Source organism: Chlamydotis macqueenii, chromosome Z (assembly GCF_036417535.1).
Source record: "Chlamydotis macqueenii isolate bChlMac1 chromosome Z, bChlMac1.mat, whole genome shotgun sequence".
Classification (NCBI taxonomy): Eukaryota; Metazoa; Chordata; class Aves; order Otidiformes; family Otididae; genus Chlamydotis; species Chlamydotis macqueenii.
The window spans coordinates 30256286-30281532 of NC_141593.1; the positions used below are offsets into that span (position 1 = coordinate 30256286).

The 25247-nt window shown below is 37.1% G+C and overlaps 1 protein-coding gene across 1 annotated transcript in view; it reads right to left on the reverse strand.

Moving 5' to 3' along the window:
- The window catches only part of PTPRD (protein tyrosine phosphatase receptor type D), a 371958-nt gene that overhangs the window by 32156 nt on the left and 314555 nt on the right, over nucleotides 1-25247 (reverse strand). Inside the window, exons 29-31 of the mRNA XM_086770018.1 lie at nucleotides 22295-22470; nucleotides 5832-5951; nucleotides 4343-4497 (exon numbers count right to left, since the gene is read on the reverse strand). Coding sequence (XP_086626144.1) covers nucleotides 4343-4497; nucleotides 5832-5951; nucleotides 22295-22470 — 451 coding nt within the window. The remainder of the gene's footprint in view (nucleotides 1-4342; nucleotides 4498-5831; nucleotides 5952-22294; nucleotides 22471-25247) is intronic.

Below are 25247 nucleotides of genomic sequence, written 5' to 3' on the forward strand. Positions count from 1 at the left end.
TCACCATACAGATGGAGACTCTGCTTTTTGTCTGTAAAATTGCATGAGCATAGCACAGTAATTAAGTGAAAGCTCTTGTATGTTCAGCATAAAACAGCCAGGGTCTTCAACTGGGAAGATTTTTGAATCTAAATTTTCACAACCTTGAAAGTTTTTATGGTAAGAATATGAAGGCAAGTCCCAACTAGTGTTCCTCTGTGATGCCACTAACTACACAAGTGATTATCAAGTAATGTCTTGCTATACCAATGAGCATCAGCATTCTGGTGGGACTTCAGTCTCTGTTTCTGCCAGCTAGCATTTACCAACCTTTCTTCTAGACTCTTTCTCATTTTCCAACACATTCTACAATTCCAACTACTAAATGAAGACAGAACAACCATCCAAAAATTTCTAAGTGAAGAGAACACCGTTCCAGTTCCTTTAACAGAGATCAAGCTCCCAAGGTACCAAACTCTGCAAGCTTTGCTGTATTTTGTGTAAGGTACATGCAGAAATGAAATAACTCCCAAGAGAAAAGGTATGTGTAGAAATGAAATTACTCCCAGCCAGTTACTCTCACTGCAAGGTCATAGTAACTAAGACTATCAATACATATGGAATGCAATGAAAAACATGGACATTTACTTATTGCTGTATTTTTATATTAAGAGGAACTAAACATCCTGAGCAGGGTCACCAGCTATGCATTTTTTTAAGAAGATAATCTAACCACAGCCTTATCCTTCTCCTTCTGCTTTTTATTTGTGAACAAAGACTGAAAAAAAAAAAAAAAAGTTGTCTTAACATATATAGTGACCTACAGCTAACAGCTGGAGAGGAAACAGTGTTACATTGTTTTTGTATATCGGTTATACCCAGGACAGTCTAATATATAATAGCAACCTAATAGCTGCTCGTTAAAGACATGTAAGTAAAGCAGAAAAAGTTTAGAATATTTGTGATATTAAAATACTTGTCATACTAAAATACCTTTACTATCTCATCCTCTCTGGAGCTTTCAGCTGTCCAGGGAAGTTAGGAAAGATCCTGAGTTGTTCTCAGGGGAAGGAGAGGGAAGGGATAAGTAAGCTTTTAGTATTTTTCAATCTCCTTTGAGAGATTTCTGCATATGTACTGGGGTGATTTTTTTCTCCCACCGTGAAAACGGATAGGCAGTCATCGGCAACCTACTCACTGCCAGGATTAAAAAATGAGCCCTTGTGAGGCGTCAGGCAAAAGCAATAGGAAGGTTCACAAGATACAGAGGGGAAGTAAACCAATCAATGGGAAAGTCATTACCTTAGATATATATTTATTTTTCTTTAAATTTTATTTTTTAATTTTGGAACATTGAGCAAAAATTAGGTAGGTATTCTACTTTAAGAAAAGCAAGATCACATTGCATTCTGTTTGTTTTTTTTTTTTAATTAACTTGTTTTTGCTGTGCTAACTGGTTATGTTAGTATATTTAGACATAGATTTACTTTACACAGTCACATTCTTCCTGACATTCAAGATTTCTGTTTGCAATAGCAGCATTAACAGTACCTGCCAAAACTTCACAAAATATCTTAAAGATATGCCCTTTGGTGCTGGTATAAAAAGAGATTAAAACATATAGGATTGCACTTACATGTTAAGCTTTTATGTGGTGTTACTGAATCAACTACTAAAGTTTCTGTGATGTTTTGAAAACATAGAGGCATAAAGCTCCAAACACCCTCTGGTGCTATTTTATTGTGATCTGATTAGCACCTGTTTGCCTGCACTAATCCAACTTCAAATAAAAATGTGTGCTCTCCTTACTATCATTAGACCACATATTACAGCCTCACCAGTGCAGAATCCTAGGGTTTAAGCCTGCACTTTTTTTCATTAAAGAAACCGGTTTTTCTAGATCACCTCTGCAAATTAGGGCAAGTCATGCGGAGATACCAGTTGGATTGTGGTATTACTCAACTTCTGTGGAAATGGATTGAAAACACACAGTCTTAAAATACAACAGTCTGTAAATGAAAAAGCATCTACCTGCATCAAGTATTTCAACCACCATAGAAAAATCTTCAGACAAGTTATTTTAAATAAACCAAGTCAATATTTGAACACATATTATGAAAAGCATTTACAAAGAGGATGGGGCTTTTGTATTTATTATTTCTTTTTGCATCCAGCTTTACCTCTGATTTAGCTGCTTTCCTCTACCAAATCTCACATGGAAAGTAACAAAATTGCTGTCTCTGGGAAAATGTAACTCAAGCAAGGATCATGGAACATGGCACTTTATAACAAAATATTGCTAAATTCAACTTACTTTGATTTGAGCTTTGCTAAACTATCTTTCCTGGAGAATACAAACAGAAAAGTAGAGACTTTTTCTTGGAAAAAGAGTGTAATGGCATTATGCATTTAAATTATTGCCACTACACCTTCTTCATACAGGTAGTCCTATCAGAATATCTGATTACATAAATAAAATAATCTGCATTTAGATTAGGCCTTGACGTTAACCTTTGGTGCTTCACAATCCTTTCAGCAATGACCTATGTTTTATCCTTAAAAATAACATCTCTTGAATTATATTTTAATTACCTTTTCAGCTTAAAAATCTGCTAACTTTTCTGCACAAATTAGAGCTTTGACTGGAAGAATGTACATATGACATTTCTCAACGTTTCTTTGAGAAGCAAAGGAAAGAGTGGAAGGGAGAAATTTACAAAGTGAGCAACAGAGAAGAGAAGAAAGAAAAATCTGAAAGCAGATTCTAGGAAAAATAGATAACATGCAAAACTTGCTTACTTTTTGTATTTCAACATAAAATGAAAATTTTTCTGAGCTTGAAATGAAATGTTTAGGCATGTCCAGTACTTTAATAAGAAACTAAATTTGAACAATTTCCATGTTCCTGAATGAAAGACATATCTTTTAGCCTAAAAAAAAAATTGCGCCGATGTTCTGCTGTTGTTACTCTTCTGATTTCTTCTACCAATTTAATAACATCAAATTCAAAATGATAAGGTAGTACCAATCTCAAAATGTAATATTGCTACAATATGCCTGAAAAGACATACATTAACATTACTACTGTAAGAAAGACTTTAGCAACTTATTCTGATTGTTCTCTCAGTTAGATAGTCAGCACATTAACACTGATGAGTTAATGAGTACATTAATAAACTTTGGACTGTTCATAACACTTGCGACTACATGCCCAGTCACACAGGATTTTTAAATACAGAGACATAAATTTGTAAATTTGTAAGAAATCCAGTTTCATTCATTCTTCTGCATAGACAAATTTTTGGGAGTGGGATTTAACAGGCTTGCTAAAATAATAGACTACATGGAAATAGGTTGCATGAAATGCCTGAAATCTCAATGTCTCAAGAAGCTATACAAAAGGTAAAGAGTTTCAACAAATTTACTACCAGATTATGTATATTGTAGAGTATCAATAAATATAATAGGAAATTGGGGAAAAAAAATCCACCACTTTCACTGAAATTTGCATGCATAACCAATGACAAGGAGAAAATAATGACCTTGCAGTTTATCAACACCACTGAGTGATAATAAGCTTTGTATTTTATTTCCTCTTCTCCCACGACTTGTTGTATGACCCTTAATAACTAATTTATTTTTGCATTGAGAAAATTTAGGTAGTTATAATAACTTAACAGCCTTCCCAGAGCAGGAGGACTCATTTCTTCTATTAATTTTGGTTTTGATTTAGAACATAACATCTTCACTGCTGACTACCTTTGGAAGTATACTCTACATGGATTAAGTGGACAAAATTCTAGCTGAGGCAATCTACAGTTCTAGGCAATATTCAAAATGTTTTAAGACCCAGTAAATACAAGTACAGAAAGATCTGGCTCCACTCAGGAAATACTCAGCAAACTGTATCAATAGATTTGTATTATTATTTATATTTATTCCACATTCCTAATCCTAGTGTTTCAACAAATATTAAATGTCTGTCTTCTGTATATTGATTTCAAAAACTGTTTCACTGCTCAAAACACACTGTCTTCAATGTTGAGGTTCTTAAATCAACACTATCCTCTTTCTTTCTTCATGACACTTTCTGAATGCCGTAGATACATTTGGATTCTCTCTGCAGATATTTGCCCTGTAGACCTTTAGATATTCTAAAACTAATTCCTCTTGCACAGACCAAAGGAAATAATTCTGGCCCACCCGATTTGGCAGTGCCATACTCAGGTCCCAAATCTGCAATGCAATCACATTTTTCTTTGACAGACTCAAGTCTCTCTGAAAGAAGATAATGTTTTCATCTGCAACCAAACACAAAGCAGTAATTTTGACATAAGATGCTTTGAAAGAATTCTGGGCTTACCTGCAATGTACAACCATAGGTCCAGCATCAGGTGGGTTGCAGGTCTTGACTCGTCGCAGGAAAGCTAAGAATGGTGTTGGGTGTTCTGGGACACCATGATCAGGCCAAGCAGTGAACTGGAATTGCCTCACTTCCCTTTTCTCACTTGAACCATTCTATGAAATTAAAAAACTTCATTACAAAAGTGCCACTTGATGTGATATTGGCACTTTTCAATGAAACAACTGCAGAAGCATATATACCAGTGAAGTGTATTTAAATCTAATTTGGGGCCAGAAAGAAACAGAACTTAGGCTATGTAGGGAAATGTTTGTTATATTCTAAACTGCAGGATTCAAAAAATGTAAGAGCTTTAACTATACTGCACAGCAATGTATCACAAGTGCCAGAGCTTTAGCTAATATTTCATTCAGTTAAGTGGCTTTTCATAGCTAGAATTCTGTAATAACTTACAGAACTCCATGCTGTAAGAAAAATACACTCTGACTGTAGAAGAAGTCTCATTGTTCGGTGCTGCTAGGAAGAAATGAGGGAGGAAAGTGGAAGAAGGGAAACAGAAGAAAGAGAGTGAGGAAATAAAGGAGAAAGTCAGGCAGGGAAGGCACGAAGCAAAAGAAAAGGAGGGCAGGGTGGCAGGAAGGAGAGAGGGAAGGAAGGAAGGAAGGAAGGAAGGAAGGAAGGAAGGAAGGAAGGAAGGAAGGGGGGAAGGAAGGGAGGAAGTAAGTGGAAAAGGAAGAGAAAGTGTGGGAAGGGACAAGGCGGGAAGGGAAGGTATGGGAAGGGAAGGGAAGGGAAGGGAAGGGAAGGGAAGGGAAGGGAAGGGAAGGGAAGGGAAGGGAAGGGAAGGGAAGGGAAGGGAAGGGAAGGTGTGGGAAGGGAAGGTGTGGGAAGGTGTGGGAAGGTGTGGGAAGGTGTGGGAAGGTGTGGGAAGGTGTGGGAAGGGAAGGGAAGGGAAGGGAAGGGAAGGGAAGGGAAGGGAAGGGAAGGGAAGGGAAGGGAAGGGAAGGGAAGGGAAGGTGTGGGAAGGGAAGGTGTGGGAAGGTGTGGGAAGGTGTGGGAAGGTGTGGGAAGGTGTGGGAAGGGAAGGTGTGGGAAGGGAAGGTGTGGGAAGGGAAGGGAAGGGAAGGGAAGGGAAGGGAAGGGAAGGGAAGGGAAGGGAAGGGAAGGGAAGGGAAGGGAAGGGAAGGGAAGGGAAGGGAAGGGAAGGGAAGGGAAGGGAAGGGAAGGGAAGGGAAGGGAAGGGAAGGGAAGGGAAGGGAAGGGAAGGGAAAGGAAGGTGTGGGAAGGGAAGGGAAGGGAAGGGAAGGGAAGGTGTGGGAAGGGAAGATGCAGGAAGGTGTGGGAAGGGAAGATGCAGGAAGGGAAGGTGCGGGAAGGGAAGGGAAGGGAAGGTGTGGGAAGGGAAGGGAAGGTGCAGGAAGGGAAGGTGTGGGAAGTGAGTTGCCTATATTTAAATTGTAAACTATACTGTATATGTAAGTATATATACCTTGAAAAGTGCAAATGTACGAACACAGTACGTTGCCAATTCAACAGTGTCTAAGAGTGTCACTTGGATTAGTCCATAAGTTTCTGTGCCTCTGCTTGGCCAGTACTGATCACACTTCACCTGTAGTGAAAAATATGTAATTATTAAATACATATAAAACTGACATTTATTACATATCTGAGTATGTATCACTGTAGGTTTTTAAAGTATGTGGAGTTAGAATGTCCAAGAACTCCTAAGGGTCCAATACAAGAAATGTATTTTATCATGCACAAGAATTAGTCTTCTGGTAGCAGCTCTTTTGAAATTACTTCTTTCCACCCATTGATAATATTGAGTTCCTAAAAATTGCATTAGCCCTGAAACATAAAGCTTAGTAATACTTTCAAGGTGTTTATTTTGATATCATAGAATGGTCTGTCTTGGAATGGACCTTAAAGACCATCTATTTCCAAGCACCTGCCATGAGCAGGGACACCTTCCACTAGACCAAGTCACTCAAAACCCCATCCAGCCTGGCCTTGAACACGTCCAGGGATGGGGCATCCACAACTTCTCTGGGCAACCTGCTGCAGTGCCTCACCACCCTCACAGTAAAGAATTTCTTCCTTATGTGTAATCTAATTCTACCCTCTTTCAGTTTAAAGCCATTACTCCTCATCCTATCGCTACATGCCCTTGTAAAAAGTCCCCCTCTGGCTTTCTTCTAGGCCCCCTTTAGGTACTGGAACGCTGCTGGAGCCTTCTCTTCTCTAAGCTGAACAACTCCAACTCTCTCAGCCTGTCCTCATAGGATAGTTGAGGTTCTCCAGCCCTCTTATCATCTTCACGGCCCTCCTCTGGACTCGCTTCAACCGGTCCACGTCCTTCTTATATTGGAGGCCCCAAATGTGAACACAGTACTCCATGCGAGGTCTCATGAGAGTGGAGTAGAGGAGGATGCAGCCCAGGATATGGCTGGCTTGTTCTATAATGGGTATTTGTAAATTCAGTGGGGTAGATGATTAAAAAAATGCTAAAAGTATAAATACACTAAATAATAAAAAAAATATAGTTGCTAAAAATATGGCATATATCTTCAGTAACTCACCTTTCACAGGCCAGAATTTAATAATGGTACAATTCCAGTAAAGGTAGACAGGCAATTTTTTGACTTTTTGCCATATTTCACCTATTTCACACTAGTCCAAAAACATATAAACTGTTGCTTGGATGTTAATATTTACTATGTATAGAAATATCTCAGTAGAACCCTGAATTTTTTGAGAAAGAGTTTCAGTACACCAATAAACGAAAAAAGCACCAACGACTATTAACTGCACTGTGAGAAAATACAATTTCCTTCTCAGATCAGTGTTACAGGAAACTGTGTTCACAGGCATTTAAAAACCATAGTTTGATAGAGAGTTCATCCATCAAATTTTAAAAGACACAGGACATTTCATTCAGACAAGTCTCCATTTCAAAACACCATAGTTTAGAATATTAATAAGCTGAAACTATTCTGTATAGGATGACGCATAAGAGAATCATATGTTTATCATGATTGCTGAGGCTCAGTAACTTGTATTCCATTAAAAATGGCGTTTACGACAAAAGCTATTATGAAAAAAGACATGCTGAACGCCTAAAACAATCAGAAAATATGATACCAAGTAGTATGAAGGTTAAATTGATATGATTTTTCTCTCAGGGACTGATAGGTGAAACTGAGACAGTCAGTCTCCATTCTATTTATAACAATATATTCTTATCAATTCGCCTTGTGTACAGTATAGAAAAGAAGTGTGTTCTGAGTCCAGTAATAATACACTGCATTTGTTTAACAAATGTTTTCATTAATCACTTTAAGCCACTCATACCAAATTCAGTGAGAATATACGACCTCTAAGAAATAACAAAAGCAGAATATTGCACAGTATTTCTGATAAAAATGTGAATTATCATGCTAATCCAAGAGAAAAAAACCATGATTCTCTCCAAATAGAAAATTAAGAAATGTATCTTTGAAACTGATATGTTCTCCAGGTTTCTCATTCTGCACAGTACTTATTTAAAAACTTAGTACGCTTTCAAAGTCCTCAGTCCCCAATCAGCTTTTGCTTGGAGGTCATTTTATTTTGAATCTCACAGGTCACAAATCACTAATGGTTCACAAATCACAGTCTGAGAACAAGTACTAGGTAAAGACAGGAAAAAATTCAGGTGATGAACATTCATTAGAAGTTAAAAACCTGAAACAATTTTTTACAGGAATTGTGTCGTGAGAGCATAATTTATAGATAAGGAATTGCAACAAAGTAACTAAAAATGTTTATTCATACTACAGTCTTAAAAATGGGACGAATAGTGTATAAAATTAATTCCTTGTATCATTTACTGAAATACTGGAAGAATAAGTATTGCAAGTACTTAATGAACATTGCTGATTTATTTGCAAGATTCCTAGTATTAAAAGAAGCCACTGTGGTCTTCTGCAAATCAGACAGAAAGGTCTATTTTCAATTCAGTTACTTCAATATAATTATAGTAAATCTAGTTTTACTTCATCATTAATATAGACACAGTGTAACTTGATGGTTAGCTGTATTTAGCAACTACAAGTTTAGTATAAAAATCTGACTAAATCTGTTTAGTTTGAATTTTTTTTTAAAATGTCTAAAAATGGTAGAATATTTTATGTACTTTCAATAAAATGAATAAAAGAAATAAGTGTTTGGCTATGCCTTTGCATGCATGTAGTTCTCCTCCACATACAAATTTTACGCTTGTAGAAGCAGTGTCAGCTTCCAGAAAGCATGCCTGAAAAAGTAATTAGCTTTCTCAGTAGAACTACTTTCTAAAAACAACTTCCAAAGGTAATAGGGAGAAATAAATATTCAACCTAAAAATTAAATGGAAATTCAAAACATAGTACGTTACCAGTATCTTTGCAAACAACAGAAAATACTTGTTTTTTTTTAAATTTATTTTGTGTAGTAATCAAACGTTAAGTATATACTCAGCTTCAGAAGCCTACAGAAAATTGCTACTTTTCAATTAGGCTGGAGAAAATAAATATGCGTGCTCTTTTAGGTGCAGATTTATTTTTCATTTATTTTTCATTTCATTTTCATGTTTATTTTTCATTTATTTGTTTATCTAACATAAACTCAAATAATTTTATAATTTATAATTAACACTTTCTGTGAGTTAGCTAAAGCAGAGGACTGCTGTTGGAAGCAGACACTAACTGTTAAAAAAATAAATAAAATTCGTAAACAAGTGTATATCTTAGTTGAAAATGGAAACTGATGAAAATAAGTATCACATTTTTAGAAAGAAAACCTCATTTCAGACTGATACGGATTTGACCTTCTGGAAGAGTACACGAAGCATAAGTTGATGGAAATATATCTTCTATTCCTTTTGCCTCTTGATTTTCTCAGAACAAGAGGTCTGCTTCAGAGATGTGCCCTTACCTGTCTCCTACACTCTTTAGCTCTGTGATTGTAGACCTCACATTCCTAATACTCCTAACAATTTAGATTCCAATTTATCTTTATGAGAGATCAGAACAACGTTTTCTGTTAGATTTCACCAGCAGCAGAGAATCAAATAATATCAGTTAATTTTTAAGACATTATTTTCTAAGTCAAAGTACCCTATGTTAAGATCCCAGGTTTCAGCACTTAAAGTAAGTTTATTTTTCAGAGGTTACATATTCTGATTTTTTTTTTCAGAAAAAAAAATTCTCAAACCCCTTGCATCATTCAAAATATAAGACTAAATATCAACAAGTCAATTTTTAAATTATTTGGCAATTTTTTTTTTGCCTTTAGCTTTTTGGTAGTAAAGGCAACTTCTTCCTCACTTGTGTATGTTGTCTGGAAAATAAACTACTTTAATGTGGTAATGGTGATGGTAACATGCATCCTCCTTCAGAAATACAATTACAGGGTTTATTTATTTTCAGAGTTAGTTTGTAATATAACTTTGGAGAATTTCATAGTCCTAACCTTCCTTTTATCCACCCAGCCCCTAATTCCAAAGGTTGACCTTTTCCTCTGCAGATTATATTCACTTGAACCCAATGTGAGCTTTTCTGTGCCAGTAACTATACGGTTACAGAAAACAGTTTTCACCAATAATTCTGTAATGCTCTCTTGCTTGTCACTAAAGATGGCTAGATTAACGAAACAGCCACACAAGCACGAACAAACTCTCTGGTGATTCCAAAGAGCATTTTTAAAAGAGAAATTCAATTACAAATCATGACAAGCATACCTTTTACTACTATTTTCACTGTCTCACGATCATAGGTTGCACACTGTGGAAACAATTGTATCTGAGATCAGACCAACTCTTAAAAGACTACTCAATATATTATGAAATCTTTTAAGTACCATAGTTGTAGACATAGCTAGAAGGCACAACTAATGATAGGCACATTCTCTTAACCTGCTCCTCAAACATACATGTCTTCCTTCCCTACATTTCTTCCACCCAAACCATGCAAATCCTTGCTCTTTGTGCAAGTCAAGAATTCACTGAAAGCAAAGCTGTTAGAAAAATGTAAATGCTTTCTTTTCCATTAAAAATGGGAAGCTTGAGACGATTTCAGACTTGTGAGGTTTAAGTAGCTACAGAGTTCCTAAGAATATTTGTGGATATTCACACTTCAACAAGTCACAGACACTAGACAAGGCACTGCCATGCAACAACAGAGCTGAAGGAAGTGTATTTCCATATGAACATATTAATACAAAGATTCCTGACATTCAAGGGTAGAGAAATAATTTTCCAGGATAAAGTTCCATCATTCAGGCTGAAAAGCCCCTTCAGGTGACTCTTAACACATGAGCCAGCTGTTACAGGCCATCTGAGATTATAAGGACAAAACACAGAACAGGAAAGAGACAGAAAACTAGTAATAGGCAGATTCATATAGCACATTCCTTGCTGTAAGAACAGCATATGAATTATGCTGAATCTGGAATAGGAAATAACAGCAGTATATAACAAACTTTTTGCTCTGGTTTTCTTAATAAATAATAGCCTTTTGCAGACAAGAGTTTCTAATGACATTTTCAGATGGTTTTCCTTCAAAAATAAAGTATCTCTACAATGATGCTGACTGATAGTAACAATTCAGCAATAAAAAAGGTAATGCCAGTTGTTGGCAATAGAAACTGCCTCAAATCCTATCAAGCTAGCTTAGGGCCTCAGACATTCCAGTTAATGTTTTGTCTCCAAGCAGTTGTTACTCTAAAGACATTTTCATTTTTGCAACAATGCCTCGCCACCTAAAGATTAGGCTGATTTGGGTCTGAAGATTGTAGGCACTGACACTAGCACATGAGATTGTAAAGTAGAGATTTCAAAAAATAAAAACCAGAATACCGAAACACATTTCTAGGCCTTATTTGAACAAGATCTGGCCAAGTGTCACACATTCACTTTGGTCTACCTCAAAATGACAAATCAAAAATATAAACTCATAATCAGAAATAAGGCTGAAAATAAAACAGTTAAAAGTTTTAGATTTTGCTTTCAGAGATGCATTGAATTTAAGAGGACCCTAAATTCTGAAATAGCTGAGCACCCAGACCCAGGTAGACAGATTGTTCTAAGTCTCACAGAATGTATTCCGAAAAAAATTAATCAATTCTGGAAATTTTGGTTCTTTGAACACATTTTTCACTACAGTAAAAAGAACATTTGTATGCATGGGTCTCTAATAATGACTTATAGCATATACGTACTTGAGTGTCTGTAGAGACAAAGATGTTGATGTTTAGTTTGGAGAAAAGGAGACTGATGGGAGACCAATTGCTCTCTGTAACTCCTGAAAGGGAGTTGTAGCAAGGTGGATATCAGTCTCTTTGCCCAGGTAACTAGTGACAGAAAGAGAGGAAATGGCCTCAAGTTGCATCAAGGGAGGTTTAGATGGGGTATTAGGAAAAATTTTGTCACCAAAAGGGTTATCAAGCATTTGAACAGGCTGCCCAGGAAAGTGGTTAAGTGTTTAATACCCCACCATTCTTGGAGGTATTTAAGAAGATGTGTAGATGTGATGCTTAGGGATATGGCAGTGTTAGGTTAACAGTTGGACTTGATGATCTTACGGATCTTTTCCAACATAAATGATTCAATGTTTGTTGAAGCTTATCTGAACTGAGCATTTGGAGTTTAAAAACTAGGTAGAAAATAAGCACTTCCGCAGTGCAATAATTCTATCTAAGGTCTTAATTACAGTAGCCTTGAAAAAGAAGTTCCAAACAGGATCTAGAGACAACATAAATGAACTTTAGGCTAATCAATTCATAACAAACTTTAGTCCTCTACTAAGTCTGCAAATCAACCCTCATTACACCCATAGTTTTTGAAATTTCTGAGGTACAATTGGTAGGCTAACAGTTGATACCAAAAGATAACTGATAATTAAAAAGATAACGTCCAAACTCTTTCCATTCTGATCCTTATGACAGAGTGTGGTACAGTTATTAAAACAAAAGCAAACAGATATAAAAAGGAATTTCAGGCATGTTTGAAATGTGTTCTCTATCTCGTCTTTCATCTTCATCTATAAAAGCCAAGAAAAGTTCAGAATTATATTGCCAGTATCAGTGTGAGATGCCTTTTTGAATTCTTCTTAACATCAGGGAAGACAAGGTCTTAGTAATTCATTTGGAAGGATGAGTCTGTCAAACAGTTAAGTACAGCAAGATTTTCCAAAAAGGTCATTAAAGGGTTTATATGAATGGAGCCGAGGGGAAAAGTGAATGGACTGACTACTTTTTGCTTCATCCTCTTCTTGAACTCAAAGCTGATCACTGCGTGTAGCTTGTATAATCCTTTCACTGGATGAGAAACTACATTACAGTATGAAGAACATATTTAACTAATTCAAGTGCTTTAGCGAAGATTTTCTACTGTCCATACATGAGAGCTATCTCTTTTAGTTGACAGGAATATTATCTAAGAAATTAGTGAAACTAAATAATCAGAAAAAGTGAAACACCAGAGCAACAAAATTCTATTATTCTTATACTTGTGTTTCACCTGAAAGCCAGAAGTGAATGAATGAAATGGTACGAAAATGAGAAACAGTACATTGGAGAACACTTTAGGGACCAGTTTGGATTTTGATTTTTGAACAGAACTCTTAGTCATGGTGAGCTTTCTATTGCTAGTGTAATACACGGATAAAATTCTTAATCTTATAAATGTATTTCATACAGTTCCTGTGTTATTAACCAGAAAGACGACCTAGAAAAAAAAAAATCTATTACCAACATGTGTCTTTCAGTAGCCAGCTGTATCCATTAACTTCCTTAGAAAATAGGAAAAACTTTCTAAATGATGGACAATTTAAATTATAATATTCTCTTTCAAAGATACCTGTCTGAAGAACTTAAATTTTCCAGATGTATTTCTCACCATAAAGGAGAACTGGTCTTGAGTATTTCACCAGAATCTGCTAAATAAGGAAATGTGGGGTCGTTTTCCCTAAACAATACTAAGTTCATTCTTTTCAAGTCTGAAATTACTTGAAAGAACTCCCTGCACTGAAGTAATAAGTTGCAGTGCTAAACCAAACATGAATGAACCATTGCTTTTTGAAAATAAATATGAAGAATTTTTAATATTGCAAGGAAAACTTCTAACTCAAAATGTCAACGGCCATTCTCTACACGTGGCATAGTCCCTCCGTCTGTATTAAGAGAATACCTTAAGTCTTACCTTAAGCACAAAGCAAGTGAACTAAGCAAATAAAGTCAAATTACAGAGTTACAATACAGTTTTGACTAAACCACTTGCTATACACTTGCCTCATGGAAACAATATTTTTAAGAAAAATATCAGTTTACCCTAACAGCTATAAGAAACCACTTCATTCACAGACACAGAATCACGACACAAAAAACTGGATGGTTGCCTTGAAAAATACTTATGGTAGTACCAGGTATTGCCATAACATTTCAAGTAAGACTCTGGTAAACAGTTTTTGAAAGCTTAGAGTGGAAAAGACGGCACAAAATACCCTACGGAGCTTGCTCCATTCATGACATTATATTCTGGAAGTTCTTTAACAATTTAACACAAATCACCTTTGCTGCAAAGTTTATTTCTTCCTCTTAGAGCACTACAGGCAGGGAAAATGGTTGATTGCCACAAAATTTTTAACAGTCTTTCACACACTGGAAGACTATTATATTTTCTTTCACTCTCTTATATATAAAACAAATCCAATTCTTTCTGACTTTCCCCATACATCATTTCTCCAACCTCTGATCATTATTGTTCTCTTCTAGATTCTCTGTAATTTACCAACATGTTTTCACATGGAGTATTCATTCTCTATGTCCTGAAGTCCAAATGTGTATAAGCTGAAATAACCAGAGATGGCATGCCAAAACTACTTTCAGCCTATGTAGTGGCATTACAGCATTTCTTTTCACACAAAATTAACCCTGCTTATAATATCCCACAGCTATTTTGCAGGGTGACATAATAGTCTGAGTTTTACCTAAGGCACCTCAGCACACCACTTCTACCTGCAACATGCCTAGAAAAAGAAACTTTAAGCTTTATTGGTGACTGCAGTCTATATTAGTATACATCTAGGATTAGATTCTTACATGAATTAAGCACCTAAGACTGACTGTGTTTCACTGAGAGATGAGCATATTCCTGCCCTTGCGCCTCTGAGAATCCTTCTATAATAAACAGCCATATGGTTGAGTTCTACAATTCTGACATGTTAATTGGTGACTCCAGCTCATACAATAGCGTAGGAATTCTTGGACTGTGGCCATCGCATTCTGTTACAGGGAAAAAAAAAATCCAGTACAAACCTACACATTTTTATTTTTATTTTTGTAAATCTGGCGAACACATGGATTTTTATTTTTTTATTTTTTTATTTTTTTGTTGCCAGCTCTCTCATTCATTCTTATTCTGACTCATATCTCATCATGCTAAGAGCACTAAAGAAGTTAAACAAAATTCTGATAGTACATTATTGGTACAGAGGTTATTGGTTTGCCATTAAAATTAGGGAATGAACAATGACAAAACTTCATATTTATTTCTTCAGTAAAACAATATAATTCAGAAGGAAAGAATGCCATCTGTAACACATATCCTATCTGCTGGGAGAGATCTTTACTTACCTCTTACCAGATAAAGACATGCATATTTTTCTACTTGCTGGAAAACATAGTTGAAGTTTTTATTTATATTTTCCTATGTTGAAATAAATAATTCACAACTTTAAAAAAAAATACATACCTATGCTATCCAATACAAAATATCAGTGCAGCTTTTATGCACAAATCAATTACATTTTGTCTAAATACAGTAGAATACAGGTGCAGTTAGGAGTATATTGGTATAATCTGTAATGAATTGTTAAGTCCACCTATTGATTATATCTGCTCATATTAGTCAAGATGTCTTATTGTCACTTATTTTTGGTACAGTACTTTGACAGATAATAACTCCAATATTACCTGTCAAAATATACTTAGGAGGAAAATCTAAAACTTGCTGTTGAAGGCCTGCACAACAAACAGCAAACTACCTTAATCATATGAAGCTGCTGCACAGCCTATATTTGTCTGAAAGATCTTCATGCATTTAATACAGACGAGAAAAAAATGTTCTTAGTTTTCTTTGTTTATTACTTAGCTCTGCATGTACTATTGCTCCGCCTGACCTATGAGGTCAGCTACAATGGGTATCAGTGCCTACTCTGCCATTAACAAATGAAAATTCATTTAAAATGTTAGCAATTTGTGCACTTCGAGTAGAAGAATTTAGGGTTCTTCCCAGAGCTGTCTTTATGTTTTTCATGCCTAAGCAAGACTTAGAAATATCTTTAGTGGCCAGAAGTTTGTTTCAAAGCTATTCTCACTAAAGAGTCCTAAGGTACAACTACACTTTCCACTGTGCTTATTCAAACGGTTTTGGTTTTTGTACTACTTGAGTATGAAAAAAAGCTTCCCTGATTTAATTTCATACGTCTCAGTCCTTCAAAAAAAACCCCCTGACCCAGCAAACAAACAAAAAGCTCAAAAATTATTTTACTCCAATTTCCACCTTCAAGACACATATGTTCATCTACTTGCTATTTCTACTGTCATCCAATCTCCATTTTTCTAACACATGGGATAGTCTACAAATCTACAAAAAATGAGTTGAAAGACTTAGATGGAGCATTCTGATTTGGGGAGATTCAGACCTGCTGCATGACACTTGGAACAAGAGAAGTACCAATTTGGTATTGCTGCAACCTCAGGAAAAGCCTGCCTGGCTTTTGTCTGGACAGTGCCAGCTCTCCTAACTCTTTTGGGTATTAGTGACCAGTTGAGATAAGCCATGTCCAGGGACTTTTAACTATCCTTAAATGTTTTTACAGAACAAGTCTTACAGGACCTATGCAAATAGTCCCACCTATTTCAATACTGGGCAACAAAATCTGAGACAGGATATACGACTCTTCTTCTGGGTTTGTTTCTACCTCCTCCTTCCCAGTGTAAACACAGGATTCAAGATGTTAAACTTTGACAAACCAAGATGATTATTCTATGCTTATATTTTAATGTATTTTTGGCTTATAATATTGGTGATGATATTCACTTCCTGACAGTAAAATGAGTGTCTGGATTGGGCTAAAAGAACACCACAAATATAATTTCCTCACGTATTCATCACTTAGTCATTAGCAACTTTGAATGAAGTTGATAGTATCAATATGAAAACTGAAGCCTTCCTCATCAGTATAGAAGTTCTGAATCTGGCTTATATTTGAATAATTGCTAGGGTCATTATATAGTCATTTAACTTTGACCTGATTGGTGTTTTTTAACAGAAGATTCTAATCCTAGGCACTATAATCCCAACGTAGAAAATATTGCCAATGAGGTTAAGAAAGTATGTAAGCATTTTCTCTCCATTCCAAAACAATGTATCAAGGGTATTTAAAATACGGTATTACATAGCAAAGAAGGAAATTACTTAATTCTCTTTCAAGTGGATGATCCACAACAGTATCCTACCCTGAAACAGGAGGCAGGACTAAATGTTTGAGGCAATATTATTTTTTTTGTTATGAAGTGAGATGCTCTATCTTTGTCCCATCATTCACTACAGCACATGAGTTCTCAGAGCATTCAATCAATACAGAGGATCTAAAAAAAAAAAAAGGAAAATCTGAACTGCTAAGAGTGGAGGGGAAAACAGAGGAGTGGGGAAGAGAGGTATCACTTATTAATGTTTTACATGCCTTATAGCTTTCTTTAGCGTAACACACAACTGCTTTTTTTTTTTTTAATCTCTAATTTGCAACTTTCAATATTGTTCCTTTGTTTCATTTAGATTAAACTCATGTATGTGACAAATACGGTACCAGCATCGTTCCAAATACTGCCAGTGCGTATAATCCTTTTTGATATAAATAGTGTCTATGGTACCTGAATGATGAGACTGACTTTCTCTCTCCAGTCTGGGTTAGGTCAAGTGAGATTCATGTGATGACATTTCATATGAAACCAACAAAGTGTGAAAGGTTATAAGTGAATGAGCCTCTCTTTTCCTGCAGCTTCCTTTTAGGCAAACAAATGAATAATGAATTCATCGTAACATCTTCATTTGATGTACTCAGCTGTAAAATATGTACATTCTCAAAGCTAAGTTACTCACACATCTAACACATGCTAATAAATCAACTTTGTTTCTGCAGATGCAATTAAAATCCCCATCTTTATCTACACAGTCCAGGTTAAAAAGGCTGATATCAAACTGTAGGACTACCTAACGAAAAAAAGCAAGCTAAACAGAAATGATGACATGGAGATGGAAAGTAGATGAAGTCCCAGAGAGAAATGATCTTGCCTTGCAGCAGGAATAATGATCAGGCTGCCAAGACACAAAAACAATCAAAAAGGAATCAAAGGAGAAAGAAAACCAAAATTGGTGAAGATTTTAATCTCTAGTCATATGTAACAGTGTTTCTATTTCATTTTCGAAATGTCATTTGGTCTCCTGCCATAACAATATGCTATAGTCAAACGAAAGCATGAGAAAAAACAACAATGAAATGTTGTAATCATATTCTTTTCCCACACAGGGATTCCCAGTGCTGCCTCACCATCAATACCATTAATTACATTACATGTAGCTACTGTATTAGAAGAAGAGGTAACTGGTAGGCCATATTCACGGAAGAGCAGGATCTAAGATTGGAGCTGAATTACGTACTGGATAGCTGGTCTTAAATGCTCTGCATTGAGTACATCAAACTCACTTGACCTATGAACACAGAATGAGCTAAATTATGCACAAAAAATATGCAAACATAAGCACTGAATGCACAGACAATCCATTGACTAGATTGTCTGGTCTCTCATTACATTCAGGGAATGTAATGCTGCTGCATGCTAATCACTTCTAAAGGTGATTGCTATGCTGGTCAGTGTTTTTTTTTAGGGTGCAGTCAGCAAAGGCTAGAGTTAGCTTAAAACTCTCCAAAGCAATTATTGGAGAGAATGAGTAGAATTTCATTTAGCTACATCAAAACATCTTTCTAGAAAGTGGCTGTCTGTGGCCTGCAGTATTAAGATAAACTCTCAGGTACTTAAGTACACCTTGTGCAATGGGCTGCTTATTAGGATCAGATCTCTTCTTAGCACTGATGCTATTTAGCAGCAACTTTATTATATAACAAGTAATTAATGAAGAAATTTCATTTGCTTAATTCCAAATAAATGTCAGTGCCTAGACTAGACAAGGCCTATAGACTCCAGATAAACTGAAAATTTCTGATAAAATCACTGTCTGCTATGTACTAATTGTCATCAGGTACGTACAGGTAGTGGTGTTAATGTAGGTTCAATTTACAAGCAGAAAGTGATTCTATAATTAGAATGCTGTCTATTGCTCAAACTGCAAAAAACCTACTCTATTTTCAAAAAGTGATGAAATGGTAAAAGAATAAATATATATATGTACTTCAATAAGCCTCCAGAAAGGAAAAACTGTTGCCAAGAAGTTCAACAAGTTATGTAGTCATTGTAATTATATGTACCCAAGCATGTGAAAAAACCATCAATGCCAACACAGTACAACATTAGGCCTTACAGTGCATTCCTCCCTGTTACAAGCTTACACATGCGAAAACATTTTCATTTTGAAATGGAGCTCATCCATGAGTTACTGAAATATCCGTAAGATACTTTTCTGTTCTTAAGAAGCTTTTCTGGTTGATAAATATCCTTTCCTCCTCCCTATGCTCTTTCTCTCTTCCTGACCTGTTCTTGATGGTCTGTATTTATGGCATTTTTTAACATGTTGCACAGCACTTTAAATACTTCCGCACTTGGTATTGCGAAGGGCCTTCCACCTGCAATCCTACAGACTGCCTCTCACTTGCAGCTCCCTTCTTCTTCGCACAAGCTCCTAGGACAGCACACCCCAGAACACCTGTGGCAGTATTTTTCCTGTGACACTCTTGTTTATTATTCATCTCCTGGACTTCCTATACATGTAAACCTTGATATTGTTGTTATGGCAGGTTCCCAAGGAAAGTGATTGCCACTGATGTTAGAGTCATCCCTTCTTTCTCCTCCTTCCTGATGTCTACACTTGGTTGTAGCTTCTTGTTTACTCATTAATGTGTTTGCAGAAAGTTCAGCAATGAGGCAGCTGTGTAGCACCTCCGCCAATCAAAGTAGGCTCTCAGCAATGGTAACTATCATAAGCAGGAACAACCCATGAGGAGTTTAGGTAGGCCTTGACATAAAATACAGAGTTATTGTGGGAAAAGTAAAATGGGAAAACCACCTGCTCTACAGGAGAGGGTGCTGAAGGCTGGACACTCACTTCTCTTTCTAACTGGCTACGGAGAAAGTGTCCTGCTTTCAGCTGAGATGGAGATAATTTTTTCTCAGTAGCTGCTATGTTTAGATTTAGTATAGGATTTGGTATGTGAAGAATGCTGATAATACACTGGATGTTGTGAGTTGTTGCTGAAAAGACTGAGGACACTTTCCAGCTTCCCAGGTTCTGCTAATGTGCAGGTGCAGGAAGCTGAGAGGGATACAGACAGAATACAAAGAGAGTATTCCATGCCATGAACATCACACTTAGTATATGAGTGGGGGTGGGCTGGTGAGCTGGATCACTTTTGTCTTGCTGTTCAGAATCATTCTCAGGTGTTGTGGTTTTGTTTAGTGAGGGGGGCCTAAGGTGGTAGCTTCTGTAGGAAACTGCTAGAAGTCACTCCCCTTTGTTCACTGGACTCGGCCGGGCCTAGGGCGGACCCACTGCTGGCCAAGGCCAAGCCGATTGGTAGCAGAATGTTCCGTGATGACACCTCTGCGATAATGTATTTAAGAAAGGGAAAACAGAAAAAAAAAAAGAGAAGATGTGAAGAAGCTGAGTGGGGGCAGAGGCGCAGAGGGGAAGGTGCAGGCCTCATGGGCCTTGCAGGCCTCACCCTCTGGCCTCTTGCCAGGTGGCCAACTGGGCCCGACTCAGCCCAGCCTGGCTGCACGAAGTGGAGAGGAGATGAGATGGATGATGTGAAGAGATTCTGAGAGGCGTCTGCCAGCCTGTTGTGAAGAACTTTTCTTGTGAGAGGAACGGCTGCAGACGCCAAGGTCCTCCATGGACCTCCTGCAGCCCATGGAGGTCCACGGAGGAGTAGAGATCCACTTGGAGCCCGTGAAGGACCCCACATTGGGGGAGGTGGATGCCTGAAGGAGGCTGTGGCCCATAGAGGGCCTGCTGGGACAGCCCTTCTGGAGAGACTGCACCCCGTGGAAGAGATGACCCACGCCAGAGCAGTTTCACAAAGGACCGTGGCGTATGGGTGGGACCCCACAATGGAGCAGGGCAGGAATGTGAGGAGTTCTTCCCCTGATGATGAAGCAGCAGCGTAAAACAACGCGTGATGAACTGACTGCAATCCCCATTCCCTCTTCCCGCCCTGTGCCTCTCGGGGTGGGAGGGAAGGTAGTAGAGATAATGTTAAGCTTGGGAAGAGGGAGGGGTGGGGGGAGGTTATCTTATTCTCTGTCTCGTTATCCTGCTGTTTGTAGTAATAAATGAATAGTTTTCCCCAAGTTGAGTCTGTTTTGCCCGTGACGGTAACTTTAAGGATTTTCTCCCTGTCTTTATCTCAAACCTCGAGCCTCTTTCCTTATATTATCTCTCCCTATTCTCTCAGAGAGTGGGGGGAGTGAGAGAGAGACTGCATAGTCTGGTCCCGATCGGGGCTGAACTACGACATGGGGTCATTTTCAATTTTTTTTTCGTTTCATGATTGCTGCTTGGACAGGCTATATTGGTCATCGGATCCTTGGTTGGCAAGAAATTGTGTATTATTCATTTTGTATATTTTATTATTCCTACTGTTCTTATAATTATTTATATACATGTATTATTATTTTTTTCCTTAGCTATCCTAGTAAACTGTCTTCATCTCAACCTATGAGTTTTCTTTTTTTTCCTGATTCTCTCCCCCATCCCCTGGGAGGGTGGACTGAGTGAGCAACTGTGTGGTACTCAGTTAGGTTAAACCATGACAGAAGGGTTTCTCCCTCTTGTTTTTCTCACCATCTTTCTCTGCTTTTATTTTTTTCCCCTTTCACTCCCCTTTCACTCCTATAATATCTACCATTAGAACTGATGAATGCCATTAAATACAGACCTGCTAGTAAATGTTCATGGAACACACAGTGATCTGTTACTACTCTTTCTGTCACTTTTCTTATTATACAACAAAAAAGTCTTATTACTTTTGATTTCACTTCTCATATAGCACATTTTTTATTATAAGACTTCTAGTATTAAAATAGTATCCTCATGGTTTAGTCCTTTGGTTTCCTAATTTTACATTGCCCTGTAAAACTGAATTTGAAATATCACAGATAATTCTGTATTCTATTATCACATATGCTGTTGCAGAGTTTTCCCAGCACCCAGCATGTGCTAAAAAAATTCTTATGTTTCTTAAGCAAATTCAATTCCTCGCTGATCTTATGTAATGTTTAATCTATATCATGTGAAACTGAATGCTGTTGACATACATTAACTTCCCCATAACAGGATAATACAATCATATTCTTGACACTACAGAGGAAGTAACATTTTTAATCACCTCCTAGTATTTCCAGTATGATTGAAACAGCAAAAAAAAACCCCCGAAACAAAACAAAAAGCCACTACAGAGTGGCTTTTCAGAGTACAAAAAAACCCGACAAAATAAGTAGCATGACTTGGTAATTTCACAGTGGAACTAACATTCATATATAAGTGATTTTCATAGTATGGACACTTTTAACTTGTGGCAACCTAAAAAAAATAAGTTCTTGAGCATATACAGGAGGCAGACAAACATACATGAAAGACAGAAAAGTGTTATGTAAGTGATTACTCAGGTACAATATTATTAACATTGTGCATGCTTTCCTTACCCTGGACCTCTCCTCTAGTTTTGTCATCATGACGACAGTTGCACCCCGTTGCTCCCACATCATTCTCCAGAAGTCACCAAAAGTTTCTGGCAATGCTCCCTGTGTTGCTATATAAGCATTCTGCTTTCTGTATCCATCTATGTAGTTGGCATTGATATAGTCACTACCTGGTATGCCTGCAAAGAGAGAAGAGTGAAAACATGGGGCAGCATTTCCTATAGTCTATTGCACAAGGGCTAAAAAGTCCTGTGACACAGTTCATCAGTGAATCTTAGCTTGCTGCATGCCAAGTAGTACACGGGTACTTGCAAGTGGAGCTGAGGAGTATGATGGCCTCTCTGGGAATAACTATTCTTTTGAAACAAAGGACTCAGTCTGATAAGGAAGTATAAAAGAAGCCTGAAAATCCATAGCAGATGGAGACACCTAAGAGTGGAAACAGTAGCATTTAAAAAGTGGTCTGACACTGCCTGCAGTCACCCACCAGTATGACAACCTCTGCCTGGGCCAGAGAGAAAAGTCTCTCCATCAGATGCCCTGAGTAGGCTCCATTTAACACCCTATTTGAGGTCGCTGCATTTCTTCTAAACATAGAAAAACAGTCAATGTTGTCAGACTATTAATATTACTGCTACATTAATTTCTCCCATTAAATGGGAAGTTAACTATGAGCTTTATTTTAACAAAACATGTTAGGTAAGTCAAGTTTAAGAAACAGTGGAATCTGCTATATGGTGTGTGCATGAAATAAAGACCTCTGCAGGTCTGAATAAAAATTAAATGCTTGAAAAGAAGGCAGAATCCAAGACCTGTGGAGCTACACTGCCAATTGCTCGAGGCTCAGATATTTTGGATAAGACTTATGGAGGCGCTTTGGGTGTGTCTACTAGACACATGCCCATGCTTTGTGCCACATGGGAGTAAGCCAGCTCCTAACTGGTATCTATTTAACTGAGAGTATGCAGTGTCATGTTTGTACGGAGAGCTGGACCATAACATGCAGCCTGCTAAGGTCAAGAAGGAGTATTGGCTGTAGTGAAGATCATGTTACTAGGCTGGACTAATAAGGCAGCCGTGCTCACAGAATGGCGTAAATATGGACATACAGGTCTCAGTCACGTCCCTCCTGGCTTCAGCAGTGCAGTGCCCAGTTTTTAACTCTTCTTGTTGGAAGACAAAACATGTCAGGTACCAGTTTTGATGTCACTGCTGTTCTTTTAACTGATGAATGACTTGGGGAAGAATAGATAGATACTCATGTGAGATCTCAATGCTGGTGGGATGGCAAAGCAGTGTTTTGCACATTACTGCAGTGCTGCACATGAAAGTGTTCCCCAGATGAGTTAGCTGAAATACAGAACTGTTGTGTATCACAATGACATGATACAAAAGGTTTGTTTAAGTAATTAAGAGAAGTTACTTCTTTGAGTAGAATTGAATTATTTATATTAACACAGGCAATCTGCTGTGCCCAAGTCTACAACCCCAGGACACAGTGCAGGTTCCACAAACTGTTTCAAAAGAGAGTCAAGGCAATACAAACTCCTTGGCTTATTTTAAAGCTGTGACTACTTTGACTCCACAAAGCAGGAAAGTTGAATTTCTTTGTCCATGAAACACAATGAATTATCAAATAAGTTTCAAAGAAATGTTTCTCAAGCTTTCTGTCAGAAAATGAACCTCCAAATCTATTCTGATTTATTATCTCCTGTTGGTGATTCAAAACCAGGAAGTACAGGGGCTGCACAGTCCTATCTTTCCTGACAACCAGTGGTACATCTGAAAACGTCTGCCAAAATAATGTGAATTTGAATGGAAAGTAAAGGTGCCTCTTTAACACTTTTGTTTGTTTGTTTGTTTTCAGATACAATTTGAAGAGTTTCTCCACTCATTCGAGGTAAGCTTAGTGTTTAATTCCACCACTTACCTAGTAATGAACAAACTCAGTGATTAACTGTGACACTAATCAAGACCCAATATAATCTTGATTCAGATTATGGGTTACTGCAACTGTAATCTGGCATCAAATTTTGCCTTTATGCCCAAGAAAGCTTAATAGAATTTCTCGTTTCATACGTTCAAATTATATTTAAAAACAAATTTTAATTTGATTTGACTTCCTGTGGAATTAAGGGAAAAACCTAACAAAATATTTCAGGGAAGGAAAGCGTTTGTAACTTCATGGGCACAAGACAGGAAGCAAATGGCACTCCTCAGGCAAGATGCATGGATGGACACAGAAAGACTGGATGACTATTATTAGAACTGATTTAAAGTCTCTCCTGGGAGAAAAAGAAAAGAAAATAAGAAAACCTTTTAAACCTGCATACTCTATAGCTGAAAAGCATGATTTCCTTCCATGAAAGGCAGAAATTGGAGTTCAAAAGCCTCACTCTTGTAGACTTGAAACTTTTTGACATTGCACTTCTTATTGTGGATATTAGAATTAATGACTTAGAAAATACAACTGCTAGGCATAATGCTGTATTTTCTTCCTTTATCAAGATAATAAAAAATTTTTGCACAAAACAGATGAGAAAGAAAAATGAAGTCAACAGGAGAAATCTACACCAACTGGGTATTATTACCAAAGGAACTGAGAAAGGCGGTAAGAAATGTTTTCTGCATAAATTAGAATTATATTATGATGCCTGGTATCATACTTTGAAGCATATGTTATAAATAAAAGCCGGAGGAAAAAATGAAAAAGAAAAACAACACTTTGTAAAGTGGTTAAATGATCTTCTGGGGAAGCTGTCCTCTGGAGCTGATACTGCACAAACTCAGCATGAAAATTAAGCATGAGAAATATTGCAAACTGTGCACTAAAGAATGATCTTTAAAAATCTTAGCAGTTAATCCTAGTACCTGATGTAAAAAAATCCAGAATGTCTAAAATTGTAAATACTCCTTCCACTTACTAACTTGTATTAAAATTATTGATATATTATAT